At 39.5% G+C, this 14754-nt stretch overlaps 1 protein-coding gene and 1 long non-coding RNA gene across 10 annotated transcripts in view; one reads left to right on the top strand and one right to left on the bottom strand.

Moving 5' to 3' along the window:
• Coq7 (ubiquinone biosynthesis protein COQ7, mitochondrial) overlaps positions 1-14754 on the top strand; it is a 32359-nt gene that overhangs the window by 14455 nt on the left and 3150 nt on the right. For all 9 annotated transcript variants that reach the window (XR_010849586.1, XM_067083533.1, XM_067083539.1 and 6 more), the window contains exons 2-3: positions 1257-1408; positions 2552-2701. Coding sequence is in view for 8 of the 9 variants with exons in the window: in XM_067083533.1 (XP_066939634.1) it covers positions 1258-1408; positions 2552-2701 (301 nt within the window). In the remaining variant the exon portion in view is untranslated. The remainder of the gene's footprint in view (positions 1-1256; positions 1409-2551; positions 2702-14754) is intronic.
• LOC136826306 (uncharacterized) lies at positions 7309-9018 on the bottom strand. Its single transcript, XR_010849587.1, has 8 exons — positions 8950-9018; positions 8764-8829; positions 8547-8638; positions 8349-8431; positions 8188-8254; positions 7991-8064; positions 7765-7832; positions 7309-7558 (listed from the first exon to the last, which is right to left on the bottom strand). It is a non-coding gene; the product is annotated as an uncharacterized lncRNA (long non-coding RNA).

The raw sequence follows: 14754 nt of genomic DNA, 5'->3' as shown, positions 1-14754 counted from the left end.
TAGACAATGATTTTGAGTGGTTACATCTACCATTATAGTTTTGGCGATTGGAACCTTTATTCTGATCATTCATGCCCACATTCTGAAGGAGAGCTCAGACTATGGATTTGTCAGCTTCTTGGGAGAATCCAATGATTGGTTTAGGGAATCTGTTTATTCCTTCAGGTCTTTCTTTTAAAGAACCCCCTCTGCATTGTTGATGCAGCGATTGTATGGTTCCTTGGGAGTCTCATGGTCTTTTGGGAAATAATGGTCACTCTCCTTGTTGAACGTTATTGTCAGTGGAGCTTTCCTTAGGGTCCACCCAGGAGGCAAGCCGGTTGTTCCGACTGCTGTTTTAGGTTGCTTGTGGCGCTTTGGATTATGTTAACAGTCTGATCAGTGGATCAGAGGGTTACCCTCCATTTAGCAATCAGACAAACTGCTTACTACCTTAGGAGATGCTTTAGCAGCAACAATTATGGCTCCTTTCAATGGCAGCAGTGGCTAACTTGCCTGGTAAGGTTTTGTGCTAAGAAGGAGCAGGACTAGAACAGGGACAGGAAGGAATTACAAGCCTTTCCTTACTCATTATAATTCTTGAATGCTCTCCCGTCCTCCTCCTCTTCATCTTTCTCAATTAGAAAGAAGAAGAAACCTCAAGAATCAACTTCAAGGAATGTCATTGTGGGGCTCCTGTTTACTCCTTTCCAAGGGTAGCTTTGGAGATAGCAGTGGAAAAGAGAAAGTTGGAATCTTGAGAATCTATAATCCACCATATGTGTCTTTTAAACCCTCACTGACAGCAAAGACACCTTTAGCCAAACCTTCAGGGTATGGGTTCAGGAAGAAATCTGCTCCTCCGAACCCAGACCATTAGCCTAGTCGTCTTCCTCCAAAAAGGGATGGAAATCTTCCTTGCTTTTTCACCCTCCTACCCCAGCTCTGGCTAGGAAGGGAGGGAAGGGGAATAGGAAAGGAGCTAGTCACTGAAAATAGCAAACCCTTACCTCTGCTACCATGAATATAGGATTGAATGGCTTACCATTGATTAATGTGGCAGAGATGCAGTAGAGCCCTGAATATTTTCAGGCCTGCAGTGTGACCACCGTATTCATATTAAGGAATGAAGCCCTCCCCTCTTGGTGTTAAGAGTCTACATAACCTAGTCTTATTTTTAAACATGTTTCATATACTATTGAGTTTGAGATTTTATAAATTTAGCCAGTGGACCATTTGACTTCCATTGTTGTAATTATGTACCTTTGTTTTTCTAGCATGACTCTGCATCAGCCATTAAGACAAGGGTTACGACTCTACAGTACAAGGACTTCCCGAAATAAAGAGGTCATTGATCGTATTATTAGAGTGGATCATGCAGGGGAGCTGGGTGCAGATCGTATTTACGCAGGGCAGATGGCTGTTCTAGGTAAGTTATGTTCATAAGGATTTACTTACTGTCTTTTTTTTATACCTCTTTTAACCACGGATCTTAGAATTTCAGAGCCAGTTGTCACAAAATCACTTTAAAAAATTATTGTAAGGAATTTTTACATGCTTCATTAACAGTGATTTGCCGTAGTGTGACTGCTTAATCTGAAATATAAGCACAGTACAATGTGCATGCAATTACACTTATTTGACCAATCATTTCAGAATATCTGAGCACTTGACTGCCAAAGGAGCAAAGATGTGACACTTTCACATGTAAAAAAATTATTTTTTAATTTTTTAAGGGCAACTTTAACAAGTTACAACAGGTACATTACATTATGTAATGCACTTGTTATAACATTACGTTATGTATTGTACACTGTAGTTAGAACTTTTAACACATGATTAAGAATAACCCCAAACATTGTACATGGAAAACTAAAATCATAAAAGTGCAAAATATATACATATTTTTTTTTTTGGGGGGGGAGAAGATTGGCAACACATTCATTAACTAATTGAATCTAATAAGTTAAGGTGCCAATATCTCGGAAGATGGATTTGCTACAATGTGTTTGTGAAAAGTGAAAAATGAGGATATGCTTGCAACTATTGAAAAATGAGGGTATGCTTGCAGCAAGTGAAAAATGGGGATATGGTTGCAACCAGTGAAAAATGGGGATATGGTTGCAACCAGTGAAAAATGGGGATATGGTTGCAACCAGTGAAAAATGGGGATATGGTTGCAACCAGTGAAAAATGGGGATATGGTTGCAACCAGTGAAAAATGGGGATATGGTTGCAACCAGTGAAAATGGGGATATGGTTGCAACCAGTGAAAAATGGGGATATGGTTGCAACCAGTGAAAAATGGGGATATGGTTGCAACCAGTGAAAAATGGGGCATTGTTGTGCATGGCAATTTATCAGGTTAAGCCATTTTATATGGGCATTGTATAATGTCCAGATTATAAAAATTTGCTCTTTATCTTTCTTTGTTAGATTATTTTCTGTATCCCATATTCATGGTGTGCAGTTTTTCATAGCCCCAGACTCTTGTTCAGCTATCTTGATTTAAGCAACATTCTAAGTTTTTTTGTTTAAAGTATTGAATGTTCATTAATACTTCTTCTTCTAGGAAAAACTAGTGTTGGCCCAGTTATTCAGCATATGTGGGATCAAGAAAAAGAACATAAAGCCAAATTTGAGGAACTGATACCAAAATACAGAGTGAGGCCTACAGTACTGATTCCTATATGGAATGTTGCTGGCTTTGTATTGGGTGCAGGTAAGTTACCATTGTCTTATTTCCAGAAAAAAAAAATTGTGTACCTAGTCAAGTTTATCTGCTTGCATTAAAGACTTATTTTTTCAAGGTTATTGTTAATGTTTCTTTTTTTAAGATGTAACTGGGAATTTGCTTAACAACCTTGTCTGGTATCTTTTCTTGAATTGCCAAAAATTTGGCTAATATGTTTGTACGTGGCAGGTAACTTGTAGCAAGTTGCTTGTGCACTTCACTTACCTTTCTATTTGTCCTTTGTAAAAGATGCTTAGGAGACATTTGCACTTGGTCATTAATTGGTATAGTCACTGGTTTATATGGTGAACTCATGCAAAGCCAATACATTTTTATTTGATATTTACTTCCATGCTCTCACCCCATGATTCCCTGTACAGTGACATTATTATACATGATTCTGAGTGCTAAGCAGTACTTGCTGTTACCTCAACAGCAGTTTTTTTTTTCCATAGCACTACATGATGACTAATATTGCCAGAGAGTTAGGTAATGTTTGGAAGACTATCTCTGAAGAGATGATGATTATGCCGTATGCTTCAGACATTTTGTTTTTCTTTTATTGATATATTGTTCTTATGTCTTTGTGTCAGTAGCATGCTGTGATCTTTATCTAATTGACAGAATTGTTTGAAGCAGCAATTTTTTTTTCAACAAAGGTATGCTAATTAATGATGTAGACCACTGTAAGAAGGTTTCTTACACAGTAATTTTCTTCAAACTTTATTTTATTTGGGTACTTAGGTTTGTTCCACAGCAAACCTATTACTGGAAACTATAGCCCCTTGTTGCAGTCTACAAAATGCAAGATACATCAGTCCTTTGAAGAAACAGATGATTAGTGGTAGGCAGATGTCCTGTACAGCTGCTCTTGGGGCATCATGTCTCAGACAGCCAGTTGCCTCAGTTCATGTGTGTCTGGCCAGCTGATAGCTGCTAGCTGCCTGTAACAGTAGTTCCAGTGTTTGCTATTCTGATTTTTTCTTATATAATTTCTCTGCCACTTGTCCTTGCCTCTGTTCTTTTTTTTTTTATTCACTGAGAATAAGGAAATTTCCCTTTTACTTTTAAAGGAGTTTTATTCTACTGTGTGGGAATATTCTTGCCATCATGAAACTGTTAGCTACCAAGTGTTTGTGCTTTTGACATTGTTACTGATGATATTTAGCAAGCAAATTATTGTAAGTACTCTGAAGGTTTTCCAGAGGGAAACATTGTTTGCTTGGTGAGACACCAGATGTAGTGGATGTTAGCAGTCTCCAGAGGCTCTGACATCATGGAGGTTTGCATTAGTGATCCATGATCAGACTTGCCCAGTGTTCTGTAATTTCTTGTAGGAGCACTAAGGTTTATGGTTTCTTCTAATTTGTGCAGGACAGTTGTAACATATGATCATTCTTTAGGCTGAGATCTAGGCAGGCACGAGCTACAGAGCTAAATAGCAAATACACTATCTTAAGCTGTGCAGCTAAGTGGAAATATTTACAAGATATGCTGTTATTATGTGCCATGCTGCATGGAAACCAAGCTGCAGGGGAGCTGAGCTAGGTGACATACCTCTGTTATAGAGACTTTAGCAGCTGTACATCATGGGAACAACACTTTTGGACACACACTCCTCAATGCCAGGGCCCTCGATGCCAGGGCCATAAATTAGCTGCAGCCAATGGAATGACTGATAGCTGTGTTTCACTAAAACCACACTGTTGGAGTTACAGTACTGTGTTTGTTGCCAGTATGTGATCTTTTGACTGGAGCTATGATAGCACACACACTTCTTTTGTTGCCAGGACCATCATGTAATTGTAATTGACTGGATCAACTTGACAGACACTGTTACAAGAGCCACAGTAGCAGACACAACCTTTCTGATGCCAGAATCCTAGAGTAGCTGTGAATTTGGCAGGTTTCACACTGGTGATGGAAGCCATGTCAGTGGAGTTATCTTAATATGTAAACCATAACACAGCAGTAATAGCATTGTGATGTTGCCATGTATTACCATAATAATTCCAAATGCAACAGACCATATTTACAGTCGATGGAGGTTGCACTGCTGGACAGACCCTTGCTATCACTGAAGTTTTAAGTGCATCAGGAGCCCCGGGTCTCCAAGCCATGGTAGCATATGGGTGCATCACAAATTGATACTTGAGACATTATTAGTCATATCTCGTGCATTTGCATTTCAGGGTTCACGGATTTGCAAAATTTTCATCAGAACCAAACTAATTTGCATCCATGATTTTTTTAGATCTGCAAAATTTTTATTTCTCTCTCTCTCTCTCTCTCTCTCTCTCTCTCTCTCTCTCTCTCTCTCTCTCTCTCTCTCTCGTAGTTAACATGCACACACATTTTTACAAATTTCTTTGTATGTCTCATGAACCATTTATATCTTTTTTTTAGGGTAATGTATTAAGCTGTTAAATGAAATTAAAGTGCTTTGAGAGTATCATTTGGGTCATATTGTTTAGAGTGTAAACTCTAGAAATAAGCATTTATTAGCATTTTTAGTGACTTGTTTAAAACATTTGCGATTCCTCCTGATCCGTGATAAGTTCTGGAACCTAACCTCGCGAATGTTCGAGGTATTGCTTTAATTGCATGTTAGGAATTGATCGTGATTGGACCTGTTCCTTGTTTATTGCCATAAGATTCCTGAATGAGGTATTAGATTACAATTATGCTTTGTTTTGGCTGGAGCTGCTTCATCTTCTAGTGATGATTCCACAATTCATAGCTCTTTTAAGACATTTTGCTTTTCTCAAGGAACTGATTTTTGAGCTGTCTTTGCCTTGAATTGACAAGGAACTACAAATCTGGGGATACTGTACATCCCCCCCTCATCAAAAGACTCGCAAGCCCAAGCTGATTTGTATTCTTTTTTGGTGCTATCAATCATGAATTTTCAGAGGAGCCTTGACTTAGCACTACAAGCTCCATTGATATATCCTAGTTTGAAACTGTAGGATCTTCATTTTAGAGATATTGCAGAACCATTAAATTATACCTGAACAGCAAAACCCAAATTGGTTTTGAAGGTGAGGCCTCTTATGAAATCATCTTTCATTCATATAAACCATGGGTTTTCCAAGACCTCTTTCTTGCACATTTGATGCAGAAGGAATTCTAGGGAATGCTAAATGTTGTTTTATAAATAAGAGATTCACCCATAGGTGTACCAAGGTCAGGTCTGAGATTTCCCTTTCTGTTCATCTTCCTTTTGTTTCAAGGAGAAGAAAACCAGTTACAGTATTTCCCATAGGGAGCGCCTGACTGTGATGTTTGCCAGAAAGGGGTTTTAGAGAGCCAGTGCTCTTATTTAGACAAATCTTAAGATGAAAAACATAGATGTGGTTTTGACCTGCATAGGTGAGTTATAGGCCAGACACATGAATGTAGGAAGGGTTATCAACAAAAAACTAGGCAATGACAGCAACAGAGTATGCCGTGTGTTCCAGCCAAGTGATGTTTCACTTCTCCCCTAAGTTTGCAAGTCCCCTGCATGGTTTTCTGAACTTCCAAGAAGGATTGGTACCTTTCAGGAGGCACTGTATAGTATAATGGTATGTCTTATGATATGTATGTTTTCTGTAAAATTAATATGTTTTCTGTAAAATTTTGATATATTTTCTCTTGTATTTGTCATGTGTTGTGCGTTGAGGTATCGGATCTCAGATCTCGGATCTGTGTGATTTTAGAGATAAGATACATTTTCTTGTTAGGCTCTTGTGTTACACAGCTGAATGTTTGTTCAGGTGTCAAGTGTGTGACCACAATATCTGTCCCTTTATGCGAGAGAGGCCCAAAACCACTAAGGTTGTCAGCTAAAAGGGAGGTAAGATGACAGGTTTAGATAACAGTGGATGGTCTAAAAGTTTGTTGTATGCACAAGTGTTAAGACAGGAAATCCTCTATTAACTAAAAAGATGTGGGATGACAGGTTTAGTTAAGCTGCCTGATCCAGAGGCCTTTTCTGTTTGCACAAGTGTTAAGAGGAAATCCCCTCTCCATTTAAAAAGATGTATGCTGACAGGCCCAGATAACTCTTTTCAAGCCAGAGAATAATTCCCTATTTATTTTCCCTCCTCCAAGGGAAAAAACTCTGTTTATTCCTTTTTTCCCCCCAGGGAAGATTCCCAGAGTGACCCATTTCCAAAAATGCCTAAAGCCTTGTCCACACTAGCGGGCACTGCCCGACAGGCAAACATTCTTCCCATAACCCGTTCCACTATACTGACCGACCGAGTATGGAGCCAGAACGATGGGATTGTCTGGTAACACTGCTTCAGAAGCGCGAGAAAATATAAACAGCTGGAAGTGCCCGACGGGCATGCCCACTAGTGTGGACAGGCCATAACTTGCAACATAGGTTTATTCTCATAGTAGATTTTTGGGAAAATGATCTGTCCAGACAGAGACTGTAGAGTTTGGTTAGGTTTTCTCTCTCTCCCTTCAGAAGAGAGTAAAACTTAAAACATAAATTTGGTGGTCACTGTTTATATTTAATGTTCCCTTGGTAAGATCTGACGTAGGAAAAGTGTGTTAGCAGTGTAACAGGTGCCGTAGGTAAAAGTTTGTTTCTGCTGCAGCAAGAGTTTTGTAAAAGTGTTCAGAAACTTGTACAGGCAGTCCCCGGTTTACGACGGTGGTTCCGTTCTTGCGCCGCGTCGTAACCCGAAAATCGTCGTAAAGCGGAACGATGGCATACGACGCCAGAAAATTGTATAAAAATTTGAAACAAAAGTTATGAAAGCCTTACTTTTAATCCTTTGGGTATACTGCATGTTGTTTCTTGATGTTTTACCTACATTTTGATGTGGTGTGTATCCAAAACTGGTGGTTCTGGAATGTAAAAATTTACAATTTACTACAAAGTACAGTACTGTACAGTAAATCCTGTATGCAGTAAAGTATAGAGTACTGTACATATACTGCACAAAAGTAAAATACAACATGTTATACAGTAACACAGGTGTACAGTACACTGTACTGTACTGTAATTTATACCAAAGAGTTTATAAAAGATAAAAAAAAAGTGAATTCCTTACTTTTATTTTGGAAACCCCGTGCTTCTTAACCCTGGAAAAATGGTGTGGCCTCATGATTCAGGGGGATTCTGGAATGTAAAAATTTAGTATTAGTGTACATATAATACTGTACAGTAGTCCTGCATGCAACAAAGTACAGTACTGTACTGTATAAATACAGAACAGTCAGTATTTTACAGTAGAATAATAAATATATAAAAATTATAAAGAGTTAGGAATTCCTTACCTCATTCAGTGATTGTCAAAGCTGTTACAACCGCAGGCTAGGTTGGGGAGATGGAGATTGTATGCGTGGGGAGCCTGCAATGATAAGGATAAAATTGCTGCAGAGTTTGTACTGTATGTGTTACACTGTTCTGTATCAGTTCAGGTATTTCACAAACCTATGTTCAACAGTACAAAATAAAAATATGAATGCCTTACCTAATTTCAGTGATTTTTAGAAGATGGAGGCGAGGATGAGGGAGCTCTAGTAAAGGTGCTGGGCAGTCTGGAATATTAGAATGAAGACGTTACTTTATATTTATCAAATGTACTGTACATATGACCATTTATAACATTAAAAACAGTGAAGAATTCAATACCTTGAGTGATTTGAAAGATGTAGGCTACATGAGGAAGGTTTTGTACAGTTCCAGTAGAGGTCAGGTTAAAGGTGCATGTCAGTCTGGAATGATAATGTACATGATAAAGATTAGAATAAAGTACTTCTGTGGATTTCATAAACAGTACACTAATTTTATAAAATGTATAACAATTTATAAAACAGAAAGTGTTCTTACCAAATTCTAGTGGTTGGCTTGCTTACTGGGATGGGCATATGGTAGATGAGAACAGGGGGGCTATGGTGTGGCATCTGCAGGTGCTTGGGAGTCTGCAATGAAAAAGATAGAAATGATACTGTACACAGCAGTACTGTACTGTACTGTATAAGTATAATAACACAATTTAAAACAATGTAGGCTAATAGAAATTTCTAAAAAGTGAAGAATTCCTTACCTGGTGGACATGAAATGGGTGCAGGTGCTACTGGTGCAGGTGAATTTGGAGTTGAGCAGGGGACACCTGTCATTTGTGGAATGATAAAAGATAGAAATTACCACACAGGGGTGTATGCAATAAGCTACTGTACTGTATACAGTTTTATAAAGTGATTTGAAAGAAAAAAAGTCATGAAATCCTTACCTGATGGGGCTGGAGAGGGGATAAGGTCAGCTGAGTTGGGCCGGAGGAGGCTGTAACATGTGGATCTGGAATGATAATGATTATGTAAAGTTAGAGCAAATACTAAAGCAATAGTGTACTGTACAGTGGGTGAAGTGCAGTACACTTTTTGTAACATTTATAAAAATTTATAAAACATTAAAAACATTATTAGAATTCCTTACCTGGTGAAGTTGGAGGAGACAGGAGGTCCTGTAACTTCAAAACCCTGAATTCTTCAGGGGTCAGGACTGTCATCACTACCAAAGAGATCTGGAATGGCACATAATGAAATAAATTAGGTTATGCGATAGTAAATATAAAATTTGTACCATATGTACAGTACTGTATGTACAAATGATTTCATGCATGAAAATTATAAAAATTAAACACTTAGGAATTCCTTACCTGATAGAGCTGGAAAAGCTGCTGGGGAGGTTACTGCAGGTACAGGTTCAGGCTCAGGTTCTGATTCATAGCCAGGTAGAGGTTCTGGGGAATCTGGATTAGGAGTCACTTCTGCAATGATACAAATGATAAAATTTATTGGGTTATGCTGTGTATCTACAGTATGTAAATATAAATTGCAGTAACATTTTTATAAATATTATTACAAGTTATAACAATTTATATTACAGCAGTTAATAAAAATAAAGTTGAGAAATCCTTACCTAGACTAGGAGTGGCAGGTGGTGCTGAAGACTTCTTCACGAAGAAAGAGTCTAGCCTAGACTGCACTTTCTTCTTCAGCTGCTTCTCCTTCAGCGCCTCCTGTAGCACGTAGTAAGATCCAGCATTCCTCTGCTGAATCCTCTCAAACCTGGCAATGTTAGGTCCTCACCCTCAAATGCTGCCAAACATTTCTCCAGGTGAGCAAAACCTCTGTCAAGCCCTTGATTGTTAATTCCTTGACCTTTGGTTGTGGTGCCTCTTCCTCCTCCTCGATCATCTGCTTCTCCAGCTCAATGAGGTCCTCCGATGACAATTCCTCTCCGTGGGATGCCAGCAGCTCGGTGACATCCTCGGCTTCCAAGTCCAGTTTCAGCCTCTTGCTTAGCCCAACAATTTTCCTTGTCACAGCCTCAACATCATCTGCCTGCTCAAACCCCTTAAAACTTTTCACAAACTGCGGACACAGTTTCTTCCACGCACCATTCAGAGTCGACACCTTTACATCGTCCCAAGCACGTGCGATGTTCGTCACAGCATCTGCAATGTTGTAGCCCTTCCAAAAATCTTTCAGAGTCAACTCCTTGTTACCTTCAACGGCCCGTAGAAAGCAGCGCGTATTGTCCTCCTCAGGTAGTATGCCTTGAAGTTAGCAATGACTCCCTGGTCCATCGGCTGTATGAGGGATGTAGTATTTGGTGGTAGATACACCACCTTCACATTAGGGTTCATATTACTAAGATTAGCCGGGTGACCAGGGGCATTGTCTAAGACAAGCAGGACCTAAAAAGGCAGACCCTTCGAGGCACAATACCTTTCCACTGCGGGCACAAAGTGGTCATTGAACCAGTCCTCGAAGACCATCAAGGTAACCCAAGCTTTCTTATTGGACTTCCAAATGACGGGGAGTTGACTCTTGAAAATGCCCTTAAAAGCCCTGGGATTTTCTGCCAAGTACACTAGCAAGGGCTTAAGCTTCAAATCGCCACTAGCATTTCCCCCAAAGAGTAAAGTCAGCCTCTCCTTACCAGCTTTATGGCCTGGTGCTGACCTCTCCTCCTGGAAATGTATGTACGATTTGGCATTCTTTTCCAAAATAACCCTGTCTCATCTACATTAAATACCTGGTCAGCAGTGTAACCACCTTCCCTAATTATCTCAGCCAAACCACTAGGGAAACTTTCTGCTGCTACGTCATCAGCGCTAGCAGCTTCACCTTGCAACTTCACATTGCAAATTTGCACGAGCCTTGAAGCGGTTAAACCAACCCCTACTGGCGGAAAATTCTTCACTAGCACTGCCTTCCCATTTTTCTTCACCACTGCCGCATGCAGCTCCCTAGCCTTCTCTTGAATCACACTCAGGCTCACTGGAACACGCCGCTGGTTCTGGTCTTCCAGCCAGATCAACAATAACTTCTCCATCTCCACTACGTTCTGGCTACGTTGCTTCACGCTAATCACCGCTGCCTTCATTGGTGCAGCGTCTTGCACATGTTTCAGAATACGCTGCTTGTCCTTCACTGTGGTAACAACCGCTGTTCTGCTAAGGCCCAAGGCACGGCCTATCTCGGTGTTACTTTCACCCTTCTCCGAACGCTTAATTACGTCGTGACTTGACTTCCATGGTGATGCTCTTCCTCGGCTTCTTGGATGCACTAGCATCAGATGATAAATTCTGCCGTTTTGGAGCCATAGTGAAGGCACAATTCACGAAAAAACTGCAGCTAAAGAAAAGCAACAATGAGGCAACGTACCTAACTCTGCGGAGGCAAACACGTGAGTGAGGAAAGGGTTGTTTGGTATTGTTACGCGCGCCTGCGTGATCGACCCAGGAAGGTCGTTGTCCGGTCAACTACTGTACAGTACCAATGCAGTTACATACAGAGCGCAGCTACGCTCACGAAACTAGTTCCGCTTACAAAGCGGCGTAAAAAGCGCCGAAAAAGTCATAACCTTGCAATGTATTTTAATAATTGTAACCAGAAACTGATTTTTGATGATTACTGTTAAACCAGAAACGGATTTTTTTATAAATATACGTAATTGAAAAGCGTCGTAAACAGGCTGCGTCGTAAACGGGCTGCGTCGTAAGCTCGAAACAAACGCCGTAAGCCGGCCTGGATTTTTTAATGAATATATCTGAAAAACCGTCAGAAACTCGAACGTCAGAGGCCGGAACCGCCCGTAAGCCGGGACCGCCTGTATAAGGTAAAGTGGTATTTACTTATTTTTACCATGGTAAAAAGATAGAAACTTTAAGGAGATTTTGCCTGAAGGAAATTATTGTTGATAAACCTTTTGTGCATTTTTTGTATGTCCTTGTTTTTACATTTTTTGTGTGTTCTTGTGTTTACAGTTTCATTGTTGTACCCAAACTTTTGTGTTGGTGATTTAACATTTATTTACTTAGCATTTTACATGTGTTGATACTTTAACATTGCATACTTGATTTGATTTTCATTTGTTAAGATTTCTTTTTCAATTTTTTAGTAAATCTTAATAGTTTGAATTTTGCTTAGTTAACGTAATTTCTTGATAAATTAAAGTTTTGTGAATTAATCTTTTTTTAAGAATTAATTAAATCTTGTATTGTTTTCAAGTAATGGTAAATTTTTTCAGATTGTGAATTCTAATTATAGCTTTTGAAGTTAGAAATAAATTTTTGTATTTAAAGTTTTAAAAACACTTTCATTTTTGACCGCCAGTGAATAGGGTTATTTGTGTGTGCTTAAGGTAAAGTGATAGCCATGTTTTGTTCCCCTTCAAACAGTTGAAGTGAATGAAGACCAGGTAAACAATTATAGCTGTTTGATGGAGTGATGCCCTTTTTTATCTAGTATATCTCAATACCTCACACATAACTTGATAAACCTAGTTTGATATTTCAAGTGATAAGCAAGTTTTAAGGGATCACTGTTACCTTTAGAGTGTTCAGTTGTAATTTTGTTGTTATGAGGGTTCAGGTATCTGGCTGAAGTGAGGTAAATTTTTGGATTTTGTGACTAGTTGTGTAATAACCAGGTACTTGGTACACTTCGTGACAATAGATATCCCTAAAGTGTTTCAGTGTGCCTTCATTTGTGGAGTCATAGGAAGCTGTCTCCTAGTCTTTGACAGTCTTTTCATTGTCTGTAGAAGTCACTTTCTTAAAGGAAGAAGAGTATAGGAAGCTGCTTCTCAGTGGGTAAGGAGAAGATGCAGGATGGCTTATATTGGTTGATTTTGGACACACTCCACTTACATCCTTTTATCTTTACTGGCCAGAACAGGAAGAACCACCTTTAAGATGAAAGCATTTCTTTAACTACCAGGAACTGATTACAATACAGGTGGAAGCCCCTTATGTGGAACCACACTGTCAGCTGTTGAACATGGTCCTCCTCTTCCTGTGAGGATGATTCCATCCTTGCCATTAGTTTTAAAGAGGAACCGGTTATCAAGCAGGAGATAGGTTGAGCACAAAGAATCACAGAAGCCACTTAATTATTTTTATCTGGGAACCATTCACCTCACTACTAATGACTAGGTGATTTCAGGAAGTAGACAGCAGGTGCACTAGTTAATCATGACAAGGCTAGTTACCAAAATTTTTTTACTATGAAGATGGTATGGACTAGTCAAGGTCGCAACATCATATTGTAGGTATCTTCTCCTAGTGAGGAATTCCCTATTTACAGTGCCCAGGGACTCATTTCACACCATGAGGGACAAAGAAGACTCATTATCTTGCACCTGCGATTAGAGAAGCACCTGTGATCCCTGAAATGCCCAGCCCTCAAGACTAAAAAGTTTCTAACTTTTCTGGCCCAGGGAGCAGGCATTAGGGAGGATCTTGAGAACCCTCTCTGGATATACTTAATGATGATTGCTCTTCAGAGGCTTCTTTGACCCAACCAGACAGAGCATCTTTCAGTAAGCACTTGGAATAGGACTGGGGGATTATCTTGCAGCTGTCATGGTTTACAGGTTGGCTCTGTCACAAGTTTGAACTTGAACTCCATTAATGAGCTACAAAGGATGTGCTGGAGTTTTTAGAAAGGAAGCTTCTAACCACATACAGAATATCTCCCTCACTTGTTATAAGATAACTTTGTCAGTTGCATGAGCCCATAGAGAAGGCTTCCCTAAAGGATCTCTCGATTAAGACTAAAAAACAACTCGCTGAACTGTCTTGCAGGTGCTGGTACTACCTAGTATCAGCACCTGCAAGACAGTTCAGCGAGTTGTTTTCAGTTTAATTTATCCCCCCAGTGCCAGTACATCTAGGGAAGAAGGGAGATATGGTTGTGTCTTGTGAGATAGCGAGAGTTGTAAGGATTTATCCTCAGAAGATCAGACCCTTTTTAGAAGGGGCAGTCCTTGATGGTTTTTTTTGCCACTAGTACATGAGATGGAAGTGTCTGTAAATATATATTATCTTAATGACATAGGGAAGCCATATTGGTAGATTACAAGGGCGCTACAGAGTCACAAGCACAAAATTTTCAAGGAAGGCATCATGAAATCAGGGCAGTATCTACATCACTGGCTTTCAAAGTAAATAAGGAAGTGAACACTTGTTTATACCCCATAAAATCTCTTGATACTTTTGACAGATTTTATTTGAGAGGTTAACGCTTGTCTTTTGACAACTGTTGCCCCCATCATTGCCACTGATGTGAGTTCTTGCGGATTCTTTCTCCTCACCCTCATAACCCTCTAATAATTATCTTAACATTGAACTCTGGGTTATCTGCTCTTGTGCTGTATAGGTGAGTTTATTTTTCTTGTCAGATACAGTTATGAGGAGTTGTGACCAGTGCAAATCATAGTCAGACTAATGAGGTAACTGTCCATTGTCTTGATCGTTTGTTGCCTTAAAGGCATGCAGAGAAATAGCCTCCTGATTCCTCTGTTTCATTGGGCATTGTAGTGCTGACAAGAGTCCTCTCGCCTAAAAATCTGCTTTGTAAAATGAATGCAGTTTTTCATGCAAACCCATCACAGAATGATGTAGTGCTATTAGAGGGTGCTTTGGAGCACTGATATGAAAAGTTGGTAACCCTCTTATCTGAAAAAAGAGCTAAAAGTTAAGTATACCTTAGTTTTACCAGACCACTGAGCTGATTAACAGCTC

Source organism: Macrobrachium rosenbergii, chromosome 40 (assembly GCF_040412425.1).
Source record: "Macrobrachium rosenbergii isolate ZJJX-2024 chromosome 40, ASM4041242v1, whole genome shotgun sequence".
Lineage (NCBI taxonomy): Eukaryota > Metazoa > Arthropoda > Malacostraca > Decapoda > Palaemonidae > Macrobrachium > Macrobrachium rosenbergii.
The sequence above is the reverse complement of the archived record's forward strand: the minus strand, read 5'-3'. Positions and strand labels throughout refer to the sequence as shown.